This window comes from Phaethon lepturus, unplaced genomic scaffold (assembly GCF_000687285.1).
Source record: "Phaethon lepturus isolate BGI_N335 unplaced genomic scaffold, ASM68728v1 scaffold12139, whole genome shotgun sequence".
NCBI classification, from domain to species: domain Eukaryota; kingdom Metazoa; phylum Chordata; class Aves; order Phaethontiformes; family Phaethontidae; genus Phaethon; species Phaethon lepturus.
The window spans coordinates 1-13966 of record NW_010561271.1 but is presented as its reverse complement, the minus strand read 5'-3'; the positions used below and the strand labels follow the sequence as shown (position 1 = coordinate 13966).

The following is a 13966-nucleotide window of genomic DNA, read 5'->3' as shown; positions in this document are numbered from 1 at the left end:
GTTTAAAGAAAAAAAAAATTAAAAAGCTTTGGCCCTGGGGGGGGGGGGGGGCGGGAAGAGTCCATCATAACAATAAATGCGATCTTTCCTAGAAGCCCATAGTGAATCTACCCCTCAGTAATGCATGCTCTTCCTGGAAGGACAACCTAAATCTGCAAGATCAAAACAACAGTCCTGAGAGTTATCCGAGTGCCGATTCCCAGAATGGAGAGGAACAGAAAACACACTCCTAAAGCCTCCCCTCCCACCTTTACCATTCCTCTAAGTCAATCACAGAGAAGTAAAGATGAGGGTAGAAACAATCAAAAAACATCATGCTGCATGCTGGAGAAACAGCAAGTGAGATTCACAGCATCTCTTTTTGACCTTTCACACTGGACTTTGCACACAGCCAGCTGAGAATGCTTGTAAGGCTACTTATCAGGACATCAAGGTGTTTTGGTTTGTTTTTTTAAATAGCAGGCTGGTCAAATATGCAAACTTTAAATAAGCATTTGAGTAATTTGTACACAAACAATAAAATGGCAGATTGTCAAGAAAACAAAACAAACAAAAAAGCCCAATGAAAATAAGAAAAACCACACCAAAAAAAACAACCCAAACCACACCTTCCAAAAGTTTTGCCTTTATTTTAAAAGCAAGCTCCTGTTTCAAACGCCATCTAATAAAGTTATGTGAATAATTTAACTCTAGTTTACCTGATGCCTCAGACCAGTATGAATAAATTACGCAAGCCTCACATAGAGACCCGCCTTTCCAGGAGAAACCCGGTCAGCCAAGCGCAGGGCCAGCCATGGGGAAGTCCCCAGGGGCAGTAAGGCTGCCCAGGGCAACACCACCCTCAGCAGAACAGCCTCTGGGTACTGCATCCTGGGTAACCGAGCGCTTCTTCAGGCTGCCCAGTTGCGGCCCCGTGGACGCCGCACCCTCAGGCGAGCCGACCACAGACGCAGGCCGCCCTTCGGCCTCCAGGCCAGGCAGGCCGGCTGGACCTGAGGCTTTAGCGACCAGCCAGGCAGGAGCAGCTCAGGCCCCGAGAGCAGGCATGCGGTATCTTTGAGGGGATTTTCTCCGCACCGGAGCTCTCCTCGAATAAGCTGTTCTAAAAATAAAATCTGGTCTTAAAACCGCCAAACATGGGCAAAACATTTCTCCTTACCATGTTCAGAGATGACAGTAAAATCCTTCTGGTTAATACCCCCCCCAAGCACCCCCCCAGTCAGCTATAAGCTGACAGACAGCACAAAAACCATTAGCCCCAGCAGTTATTCCACTGGGAACACCGGTGCTCTCGGCCACCAGCCCTGCAGCACGTATGTGCTCTGCGATACAGCCAAGTAATTCCAAATGACAAGGACCCCTCCCATCCCCTTAAAACCATAAACCTAAGCAGATTTGTCATTAAACACTCATTGTGAAAGCAGCACCTAAACTCATATTGTATGTACAGCTACTCATATATTTATATATAACGCTAGTCATTTATGGGAAAATTACAACTTTTTTCTTTGTACTGAATAATGAAAATGATAAGGTTTACGCAAACTTGGTAATTTGCTTTCATTCTCTATGGAAGCTCTTGACTTACCCTAAAAATTATAGTGACTTTCAGGTTCACTAAATACCGAAAGGTTTATTAACCATGTGCCAAAAAGCATGACAGGAGAAACCAGAGTTATTTAAGGAAAGAGGTAAATACTTGTCACTGAATTTTGTCATAATACAGATGTCTGACACTTGTTAATCTGGGGGGAAGTTGGCTGGTCATAGAACTCTGGCTCTTCTTCCAGCTATTTTATTATCTGAAAGCGTGTAAAAATACATCTCTTCCCCTAACTTTTTCTTCTCCTAAGCTGCTGAACAAAGCGGGAGATTTTTTTCTGAAATATATAGTCATGTATATTACCAGCTGTTCAGCTGATTCAGTTATCCATCAGCGAGAGATGATCAAATTCAGATTTAAAAACAGGACACATAAAAGAATCACACATTCAAGTAATTTTGCCTGAACAGCCTTAATCAACATTCAGCTTTTAAAATGCAAAGGCCATTTCTATTGTAGAAACACAGAATTAGACACAACAAATCAGTCCAGCTGTCTATCATGTCTGGTATTCTGCCTCCAAGCACTGCCTTGCTTCATAAGGAGGAATAAGAAACAGTCTTGTTGCAATTAGCTTATTGCACAATGCATTACACAGAAGAAAATCCTGATCTTGCATGTAAGAAATCGCTTTCTTAGCATAAACAAAGGTAAGTGTTATTTATTATCCTTCATGAGAGAACACTGGAGTACTTTTGCAAACATACAACATAATTCATTAAACATTTCAAGCAGGTGTCATCCCCATTCAGCATACTGGGAACATATACAGGTCTTACAGATCCATAGGTCTATTCAGTCCATAGGTTTCTGAAACATTAGCAAAACCTTGCCCACTCCAACATATAAGCTCTGTTTCTCAAAGCACTGGAAGAGTGACGTGAGCCAGACACCAAGTTTTCCCATACAGAAGATTCTTCCCTTCTCCTTACTTCTCTCCCAGTCAATGTGAATCCATTATATTAACACTGAAAGTATAACGAAAACACGCACAGGATACAATCAAATCCAAAGCAAACAAGCTTCTGCTGAAGTACTGGGAGAGACCATGTCCAGTTGATGACTGAAAACAAGAGGTACGTTCCCACTATCAGTTTCTTTCCTGATCAAAGCATTACGTTCAACTGCACCCAGCTACACTTGACAGTGCTTTGAAGTGTCTAGTGATAAAACAAGATAGAATCCACTTAACAGATCATCTTTGGGTGGAGGGTGAGGTTGGCACAGGCTTCTTAACATGATCCTTCCAGCAAATAATTATTCTCAGTAGAATCAAAACAACTTAGAGCAGCTGCTTCTGTAACCTTTCCCAAAGCAGTACATAAGATGCCACAAACTCTCTAAAATTAAGTTATCTTATCCTTTACAAACATCTACCTTTTTAAGTGTCTGTAAAAGGAGAGATCTACCCAATCCTTCCGCATGTTTTGTTTCATTCTATTTTCATTAACATGCAAGTATTCTTTTACTTGCCTACAAATTGCTTGTCATTCTCACGTTCTCTCCTATCTCTCTTCTGTCATGTCTCCAGCTTGTCATATTCACCAAGAAAGCATAATGGAAGAGAGGCTAGGACAGCTAATGACACATTAATTTCTGTGAAGAATTAGAATAAAGTTTGTGACATATCAAATGTCATTTTTCAAAGCTATATTCCCTTCTGCATAATCTCATGCCACATAAACTAAGTATACTTCGATAAAACCCAGCAAGTGACCATGTGATTTTTTAAAAAAATCTGATTAACATCTGACAGTAGCTGAGCAAGTGCATCCCATTCTGGCTAACCCCTATTCTCTTCTTCATATGGGAACTCTCAAAACCAAGTCTGCACATCTCTCTACTGTACAAGACTGAATCAGCAGCAGTGTAAGAGACAAGACTCCACCTACACTTTCACCCCTCCCTCCTCCGTTTTATATAATAAAACAACTCAATAAAGCCACACTGTCAAATACCTAACAAGTTCACACAGTATAAATCTTTTACCCTCTGTCATGTGTAACAGTATGGCAGGATGAAAATAAAGTCCTCTCATTTCAAAATCCTTCCTGACTAGTGATCAAAGAACATTAAAAAAGGCAAGATGTTACAGTTTAAAAAGGGAAATGAAAACACGCGCACAGGGAGGAAGAGAGAAACGGACCATCTTTTTGATCCTTACAGTGTAGGCACGTACCTGAAAAGAAACTATTTTTTTTTCCTTCTATTTCTAAGTTTGATCATAAGTACTACAATTTCAGGTAAATCCTCAGGGCAGGGCGGAATAACACCCTCAAAAGCAAACCAAAACCCATTTCTATCTCAACCAAATCTATTTCCCCAAAATAAAAATATTTTGCCATCGCCTGGCCTAAAAAACTAAATGCTGCGCTTTGCTCAGTAATTTCAGTATCTTTCCTACAAACATTCATAGCTCACCTCATACATGTATTGGCATTCTGTGCTAACACTAATCATTCTGGTGTAGCTAAGCAGGCAAGTTACAACATAGTAAACATGGGCACAGCTTTGCTATGTTTTAGTTACTCTGAGATACCTTATCGTGTAACATGCTCTGCTTGTGCAATATATATATAATTTGGTTTCCTTTTCTTCTGAAATCTTTAAAAAAGCAATGTGGGTAAAGGCAGTTCCCATTACTAAGCAGCACATCAAAATTTGAGCATTTATTTCCTTCATGGCAACTCTTTCATACAGCCACTATTCTCAATTCCCTCTCAGGAAAGATAACTACTATTACATCATAATCTCAGATTATCCCACATTTTTCAACTTCTCCTTCTAGCTCCTTCTTCCTTTCCTTGAATATCTAACTTCAGAGCAACTTGACAAGCTAAGATTGCAAGCATACAGTTATCTGATATTACAGTATATTTTAATTTAGAACAAAAATCTATTTATCTAAACATCTAGTGTCTATGACTTTTGTGAAAATTAAAACAAAAACACACATACAGAAAGAACTTCTTTCCTTTCTTCTGTTACCCAGTTTGCCAAAGTCAGGTTACAGCAGACTGAAGGCATTTGTTTAATCAAACCCACCATTTCCCAGGAGGTCTCCAAATAACTCATTATCAAAAATGGTAACACACAGCCTTGCCTGGACCAAATTTCTAACTAGCTGCAGTATTTGCAGCCACATTTGAGAAGAAAGAAGGGTGGAATCATACTATTTCAAAAACCTGTTAGATGTCCAGGATGAACATTTTCTTTATAAAGAGACCTTAATTAAGAGCAAGTATTTCAACAATTCCATCCTGATCTTTCTTCAATCAATTCATTATAATGCTGATAGAAAACACATTTTGAATTTAAGCTTGCAAGACAGCAAGTTCTACTAGCTCATTTTAAAAATACATCAGCGGTGGGGAAAAAAAAACCACACTTGTGTTGTAACCCCATGCTTAAAGCATAAAGACACTTAAAATATTTCTAAATTAGAAAAAAAAAAATGTTAAAGTGAGGTTAAAGGAAGTTAAGAAAGTCACAGAATCACTGAATCATTAAGGTTGGAAAAGACCTTTTAAGATCATCAAGTCCAACCATCAACCCAACACCACCACGCCCACTAAACTGTATCCTGAAGTGCCACGTCTACATGTTTTTTGAACACTTCCAGTGGTGGTGACATCACCTCCCTGGGCAGCCTATTCCAATGTTTGATCACTCTCTTGGTAAAGAAATTTTTCCTAATTTTTTTCCTAATATCTAGTCTAAACCTCCCCTGGCACAACTGAAGGCCATTTTGTCTATCAACTCAAGAAATGTCAACCAGTCTAATGAAGAATAGCAAAAATGAGCAGGAGCACAGGAGTGCAACAGAGACTGTCAGTCCACACACACAACGTAGATGAAACTTCTCATGAACAGCCACCACAGCCATACAGGTAACCTCGAGCTTTGTGGCAAACAGCACTCACTACAACTCCTGTTACAACCAAAGACAGCAGAACAAAGGAAGTCCAACCTCAGGACACAGCAGCAATGTGCTTTGATACAGGAGGGAGAAGAATTATAGAAAAGGCCTCTCTCGAGCACCTTCAATAATACCCACAAAGCAGAAATCAGTTGACAATAGAAATTTTCATAACAGATTTCGTGGAAACAACTTGAGTGTGGGGGTGTGCCTCTGTGTGTGTGTGAAGAGCAGAAAAATGAGAACAATGAACTTCAAGAATTCAAGAAAAATTCAGTAAACCTAAAAAAACAGGTAAAAAAAGGATTCCCACTGAAAATGTAAGGGGAAGAGACTCGCAAGAACAAGAAGTCCATTAAAAATTATGGGAATTGCAAACAAAGAATAGGAAAAGTATATGCAAATTGATACAATCAAGTATCACAAATACTACAGTGACTTCAAACACACAAAAAGAAGAGAAAGTAACTAGAAAAAGTCAGGTCACCAGCTGAAATACAACTAATATGGACCTAAGGGTTGTAACAACGCAACATTCCATAGCATACATACATCAAGGGGGGAAAGCTGATGTGCAACTCAATAGGGAAGAAGAGTTATCAACAGACATCAAGAAGCTCTTAATAAGTCATACTTCCTTCTACCACCTGCCCATCCTCATTATAAAAAGGTCAACTTGAGACAACTCAAACACATATCTGCAAAGGTACAGAAGCAGGTTAAAACTAGTATTTTGATAAATTAAACATACCTGCTGTGCTGATTTGGCAGTAAGAAAACTAGCTACATCCATGTTTGAAACCAGAGAGGACAAGTAAAGTTCCATAAAGTACTGGAAAAGGCCAAACACAGTAATTGTCTTTAAAAAGGTGGAGGAGAACAGAGAAAGCTAGAGAGCTACAGTCACTTTAACTTTGTAACAGTCAGTAAATTCACAGAACACAAAAGCAGTGAATGCAACTTTCTCAGGAAGGGAAAAGCACAGACACATATTCCCTTCCAACTAGAAGCAACTAGGCCTGAGAGCACTCCAAGAACACAAGAAGTCTCGCAGAAGCCAGAAGGAACAAGACCTTATAGCACAGAGAACAAACCTATACAGCAGAGGGAAAGAAGAGCTTAGCAGAAAACTTTTCTGATGGTGAGAAGTGAAAGTTAAACCAGGGACTGGAAGTAGTTCATCTCAGCCCCCAGGAATTGGACAGGGTTGCAAGGACTGGCAACAATCAAACTGTACTTGGTACTAACCTTAGCCCCACAGCTTGCTGGCTTTCTTATTTAGGAGAGTTGGTTTACCCAAGTGAAGTATTCTTAAAAAAACAAAAACAACCTTAATTTCATTTGCTCGCACCTTTTGGTTCTCATCTGTTCACTGTTAAAAGCTACTTCCATTCTGGAGCCTACGTGCTGACCCAGGTTCCAGTCTCAGGAGTCAGAAGAGATCAAAACTAATGCAATCCAAACAAGACCTCTGCAGCAATGTTGTAAATGAATAACAACGAGACAAGATAGTCATCACGGCTGAAAGAGACTGCTACAACACTACAGGCTTCACGGTAATCCACATCTGAGAGATCTCTGAAGAACATTAAAGCTAAGTTTTCCATTGTGACTATGCCTAAGAGGATCTAGTTGAAAATGACAAAAAAAAATTTACAGATCTAAGACTCTAGCATTCTGCAAAAATGAACTGGAGGTAGCAAATCAAGGAAGAAAATAAGAGGAAGGAACCAGAGGAGAAAGAGTAAATTGAAAAATAGAGTTTTACCCTCACAACTTCAGTTTGCAGTCACACATCTGTATGGCTGCCTAAAAAAAGTCATAACAATGATGTTAGCATGGCCCAAAAAGACACGTGTTTTCTTTGGAGATGTAACAAGGGAAAGAGTAGTAAAGCCTGTCAGAGAGTCCCTGGGTAGTTTTATCCTGCCAGGTTTATCCCCAATCTCTGAAAGCAAGCAGATACAGGAAAGACACACACACACACACACACAAAAAGGAGATGTCACCCACTTCAAGGTCCTGATGGATTCAAAAGCAATGTTAGTTCTGATATTCAGTCATGAAGACGGCATTTGTAGAAGGCACTTTCACTGTTATGAAGTTCAAAATGTAACTTCAGTGGAAGAGTGAAGCGTGTATTAAAAAAATTTGAAGGCACATGAACAGTAAAGGAAAATGACAAATATTTTATCTTTCAAAAACTGTCTCTAACTTTTAGTAGATTTTGGCAGAATCAGGGATTTTTCCTGTGTATGTTTGCTTCTAGGTAATGGGACATGTTTATAGAGGTTTTTTTTGGTGTAGTACGTTGTTGAGTTTGCAGATTGAGTTTGTGTTGGTTTAGTTTTTGGTTTTGTTGGTTTTGAAGAGATTTGCAGCAAATCTCTCACCACTTAAACCCAAAGCACCAATTCAAAGTATGTCACAGAGCCAAAATCCACGGTTCTAGGAATTCAGGGCAAGGAAGTCAGAGCAGCCCAACTGTGACAGAGACAGAGAGACAGACAAGCAACAGAATAGGGGAGTTTTCGGCATGCTTACTGTTAATTCGAAAGTCCTAGACCACTCTATACAGGAAACTAGGGTGGGGGAGAATGAGCTCCTGAGCATTAATGATTGCTGTGAAAGAAGTCCAGTAAATACAGTCAAGCTTAAACAAAAAGCATTACAATTTTTAATGAATCAACCAACTATCAACCTCTACCCAAAGCAAGAATTTGTGCAAATATGCTCTCCTTCAAAACTCACCATTTGATTTTATTTCTCGTACGTAGTTACTTGGAAACCACCCTGTTTTGCCATTTAGAGTTCCTTCCCACCAGCCTCCTTCTTCCACTCTTGTGACATGAATAATATCTCCTTTTGAAAAAGAAAGTTCATCTTCATTTGTCTGTTGAAAATTAAATTTTGCTCTCACCACCAACTGATGGTTGCTGTTATCTGTCATGTCCTAGTAAGTGAGAATACAAAAACCAAAAAGATCATGTTAGAGATTTAAACAATTCCATGAATAAAACAGAAGTATCCATAGAATGGAAATAGTCTCTCCTCCACACATGTTTTTACTCTAAGCATTTGTAAGGTATGATTTGCAATTGCCAGTATTTCTGTCATTTTTAATCTATGGATTTGTATCAGTCCAGGCAGTATATCATCTTATTACAGCCCCTTCAAATCAGAAGGGGGTAACAGAGCTAAAATGAGAATCATCCTTACTTCCTCCACCAAAAAAAAAAAGTTCTATTTTCGATATAGAGCATAAATTGGAACTGCCTTTGGCAACTACAAAGCAACAACAGCTTTACATTAGAGAGTTTTTTTTTTCTAAAACTTTCCAGGCTGGGAGGAGGAGGGAACTGAGTTGGGCTTAATTTAATTCATAAATAGTAAATAAAGAGTTTTCAGCTTAAAACTTTTTTTTTTCCCCCTGTAACAGATCAGGTTGGAAGTTTCTATGCCTGAATGTACAAGTATCCATGGCCTGCCAATGGAAGAGGACAGTGCTCTTCCACAAAACCTGTGAAGCAGTTATGCAATTTACCTTGAATAAACACTCACAAATCTGCATGTCAGACTTGCAGGTGTCCATATATATGTGCTCAAACCCTGTCACAGATGTGGAGGTAGATTATTGCTCTATGGTAACAACTAAATGTTAATAGCTACTTCGAAGTTTGTCCAATTAATGATGTTCAAATTCATCATTTTTTTTCCTCATGTCAATTTTGAATATCTGTATCATTTAAGCATTTCATAAGAGTTAAGACAAACTTTTATGCTAACAAAGCTAAATAACTGGACAGCTTGAAATAATCCAAATAGAATCTATTGCACTGGAACTGAGAGAACAGGACTACAAATCATGTCTCTATCGTAAGTAGGGATCAATACCTGTATTACTAAAAAAGTAACTTAGTGAGAAAATTACTATGGAAGCAATCCTAGTCAGCTATCCAGGTGGCAGAATTTCACCTACATGTTTGTCTATATAGTTGAGATGATTAAATTATGTACTACGTAATGTCATCGGGATCATATAACTTGTCAGCTTCATTCATATCCACAGCAATCACGTTGTATCACAACTCAATTTAACAATCGAGTTTAGTGGCTGAGAAACTGTAGAAAAATGCAGGCAAATGCAACTTTGAAAACATGCAGAAAGCCCCAAGATACTGCAAGCCACGATATCCAACAATTAAGATTTTCAAAATCACATTTTCAAACAAGTGCCTCTGCCTTAGTCCTCCACTTGTACATCATGTGCTTTCATCCGCTATGACTGCTCAACAAGAGAAACAGTTTTGCCTTAGGAAATGCTAAACAGCCACAAAATAAGCAGCAACATTGCACAGTGTCATCAACTACGGTCCTTTTACTTTGCCGGAATGGCTCTCCAGTAGAGGAAACTGAGTACAAATTTGGTGAGAATAGTTCCAAACTGATCAAACATCAAATCATCATCACAACAGCAAAACCAAACTAAGAATTTCTCAGGTTTGGCCTGTAGTCCTCTATCCCTCCCTTCTAGGCCCCTTTCCAACTTTCTGCAGAGCTGCTCAGATCACCAAAGTGATAGAAATACTTAAAACTCTGATCACTTCAGTAACCCAGCTCACAGCTAGTCCCACAAACAGTTGCATCGGCAAAACTGAGTGGGTGGCAAACAGCAGCGTGGGAGCTGGAATTAGTGGCCTAGGGCAAGAACTTACAAGAGCTCTGCTACCAGAGAAAATAGATCAAACCACACCTAAGAAAGCTTAAGCAGAGCACTGCGTTTAAAGTTTCACATAGCAATCATCACAGTTCAAAACAGCCTCCTTCAAGCATGGAAAAAGCAGCTTACAGTAGGGATCTGAACCCTCCTTGCAAACCTTTTAGTCACTAAGAGCACCTTTCATCACAGTGAGTGTCAATACAATAGTCTATCCTGATTTCAGCTGTACTATAAACCAACTGCCCATACCACTCAGTTACCTGAAGGCTAGTTGAAGGATTCACCTTGACACGTAACAGAAAAGAGGAATAACTACCAATACTGCCAACATGAAAAGTACCGCCTTTGCTGAGGTTTGAATATGCTTCAATCACCATCCTTAAACTCACAGACATGGAGAAATAAGATTTTTTCACTTTGGAAAAGCAAGTCCCTATACTGAAAAGGAAGAAATAAACCCAGTAAGATACTGCGTATGCAGACAACATGGAGTGTTAAGTGAGGGGAAAAAATAGTTAGAAGTCCACAGAAAGCTGCATGCATTTTGAAACATTGTAAGAAAAGCTGCAAAAATAGAATGTCACAGGCTTGAAATATAGAGGTGAAAGAGAGGAAATACAATTATTTTGCTACACTAGTGTTTACCTATAAATCTTGTTAAAGAAAAACAAAAACAAAACACAAACACAACCAAAAAAAAAAAAAAATCACACCACAGCATGTTTCATTTCTTCTAGAACTTACCAAACTCCGATACTGCCCCTGAAAGAGTTTTGAAGTTCTACTGTGTAAAGACTGGGATCCCAGAGAATCGAAAGATTTTATCCGATGAGATGAGGGACGTGCGCATACAGAGTCACTGCCCAGCCCTATGTCTGTAGGAAGGGAAAAAAAAGGAAAAGATTAGAATTTGAGAAATCCACATGTAACTTCTGCTTACTTCTGTAAAACTCACGTGCTTAAAGCTAATTCAATGTATCTGTAGTTGCCCAATAATTCAAGATTTTAAAAAAAATTTATAGTATAAATGATGTGAAATCCTGAGACACTGGCAGCTTCTTCCCCACACAGACAAGAAAACAATTTGAGCTGTTCAGGAAGAGGACAGTTTGGGTTGTATTTCTCCATTCCTACTCACTACCAGTCTATTTAAAGGTAATTAACCAGCATCATTTTAGCTAGTGGCCAAGAATTTTGAATGCATAAAACTTGCTTGAAGTAAAGCCAGCCACATCTGTTTCTTAGCTCTTCCCCCCTCCACCATCTCCTCCTCAATTAAAACATTCCTTCCACTGTCTTTCTTCCTGTTCCTTTGTCTCATCCCTTTTTTGCCAACTAAGCTATTTCTTCTTCTTTGGAGTGAGGGGCAGGGATAGGAGTAGTAGAAAGGAAGAAAGCTGCTTGCTGTGAAAAACAACACCCCCCTTTCAACACCTCTCTGCTCCTTCGTTTGTGTCTACTCCGAGAAGCACCCCCACTTGCGAGACGTTCATCCAAAGGGCAGCGTTAGGTGCTGTCAGGGTGCCGCCGGCACCCCTGTGGGCTGGCAGGCATCGAGGGTGTAGCAGGGCAGGGCTCATCCCACCGCCCCAGACAGGAGCAGGGCAGCTGGGGCGCCGGGGCAGCCCGAGCCCCTGACATTGGGCACCTCCCTGGGGATGGGGTGCCGGCCCGCCCATGGGTGGGGTGTCCTCATGCAGATTGGCAGGCCACAGCCAGACAGGGGCTGGACTGCACCGAAAGTGGCTCCTAAGGGTTAGTGCTGGCCGTGGTCTCCCGCAGCACTGCTGGGCACCTCTGCCCAGCGTTACCGTGGGGCAGGGGTTGCTCCCGGCTGCATCAGCTCCCCCAAGCCTCACAGCCAAACCCTCAGGAAGAGGATGCTCCCAGGGCCCTTGCACAGGTGACATGTTACAGCAGACAAACATTGCTCCTTTGCACAAGTATGGCAAGCCATCCCTTTTCCTCGTGTTTTCCCACGCACAAGGAAATCATTCAGTGAGCATCTGAGCTTCAAGGAGTCCCAAAAGTAGTGCAGTATTTTCTGTCCTAAACTTCAATGTTTTCACTAGACTACATGAGCACCCCAACTGCTCTCCTGGATTTCATGCCTCTGTTACTCTTCCCTAGTAATTTGCTTTATCTCTGACACTCTACCTCCATCAGAGGTACACACACACAAATGCAGTCTCTCAGTTACTGCCAAACGAAAGCAGGCAATGATTATGCAACCCTAGCTATTTTTGGTCAAAGGGAAATACACATAGAGGTGCCGTTCCATGAGGAGACTGTTGAACAAAATGTTATCAACAAACATGCTGTTCCATGTCAAACATGAAGGGAGAATTTGATTCATCTTAACTGGAAAGCCTTTCAACTTCAGCATGGCATCTAACAGCAACTGAGACGCAGGAGGAGGGAAAAGGTTTTAGATTGACAATGACCATAGAAGAGAAGTGTTGACAAACGATGCTCCAAGTCCACAGTGACTGAGCAGAGAACACCTTCCTGAGGTGCATCTTTTAAAGTGAGTCTGTCATCCTTCAAAAATCATTATATTTATAGGGGCTTTTTTTGAAGGATATACACCTTAGCCAAGTGTGCAATATTAGAATTATTCATAGTAAGTTGCATATTTTGTATGGATAGTATCCTTACACACTGAAGTCATAAAAGACCTCACACTTTGTGAGCCTGCTTTCCTAAAAGCATTTGAAGGCCACTGTATGAACATAAACACTGGTGATTATAGTCCATTACAGAAAGAACACCCATCTTTGTTTTCACAGACTGCCAGGAAAGACATGAGACTAGATCATGGGCTTCTTTATGGCTTAATTATTAACTTTATGGCTAATTCTAATGCTCCCAAAAAATGTTCTTCTCTCTTCTTCTCCTCTGTTATCTTATGTTCCCTGAGACTAGATCATGGGCTTCTTTATGGCTTAATTATTAACTTTATGGCTAATTCTAATGCTCCCAAAAAAACTTTCAGGTTGCCATAACCATGAGTAACCAATAGAACTTAAGGGTTATAAGTAGCCTGAAGCACCTCCATGTCCACTTTGCTGTGTTCCCTATATGCAGTCAAGTAGAAGAACAGACACACCACCAAATCCAGCATTATACCTTGACAGAGTTCACCTAGGAAAACAGGATCAGGTTTCTTCATGGCAGTGTGTTCCAGCCTCTGGGCAACCCTAAAACACACCACCTAGACATTAAGTGTGGCCTAATTCCCAAAATTTTCTAGTGCACAACAGCGGATCTAATACACCAACACAAGAACACCTTTTGAGTTTTGAATTAGAAACTGCATGTGTCTGAGCTGAAAAGAAGGAAAATTACTACAAACAAACCACATGCAAATAGCAAGTACTTTTACCAATAATATCTAAACACTTTTCAAGGAATTTGAACTTTTGATAGCTTAAAGGCTTGCAGACCCCATGTATCTATTAAAGGTTCCATTAAAATACCAAATAAACATGTTCAGTGAATTTCTCAATGGGACTATTGTCAGGAAAGAACTCGACTCTGCTGATAAAAACTCAAGAATCTTGACCGACAACAGAATGTGCACATTTGACAAATATTAATTTGGTAGATTTCACAGAAGCTTCACAATTCTATCCATCCCTCCAAAGATTTCCAGGGTTTGTAACACCCTTTCTTCTTCTCCTCTGTTATCTCATGTTCCCTATATCAGCTCCTCTCCCCCATC

At 40.1% G+C, this 13966-nt stretch overlaps 1 protein-coding gene across 2 annotated transcripts in view; it reads right to left on the bottom strand.

Annotated features, from left to right (window-relative positions):
• The window catches only part of ARHGEF7 (Rho guanine nucleotide exchange factor (GEF) 7), a 70438-nt gene extending 59324 nt beyond the window's left edge, over positions 1–11114 (bottom strand). For both annotated transcript variants that reach the window (XM_010293957.1, XM_010293958.1), the window contains exons 1-2: positions 10987–11114; positions 8274–8475 (exon numbers count right to left, since the gene is read on the bottom strand). In XM_010293957.1, the coding sequence (XP_010292259.1) occupies positions 8274–8472 (199 nt within the window). In that variant the 5' untranslated portion in view covers positions 8473–8475; positions 10987–11114. The remainder of the gene's footprint in view (positions 1–8273; positions 8476–10986) is intronic.
• Positions 11115–13966: the final 2852 nt, after the last annotated feature.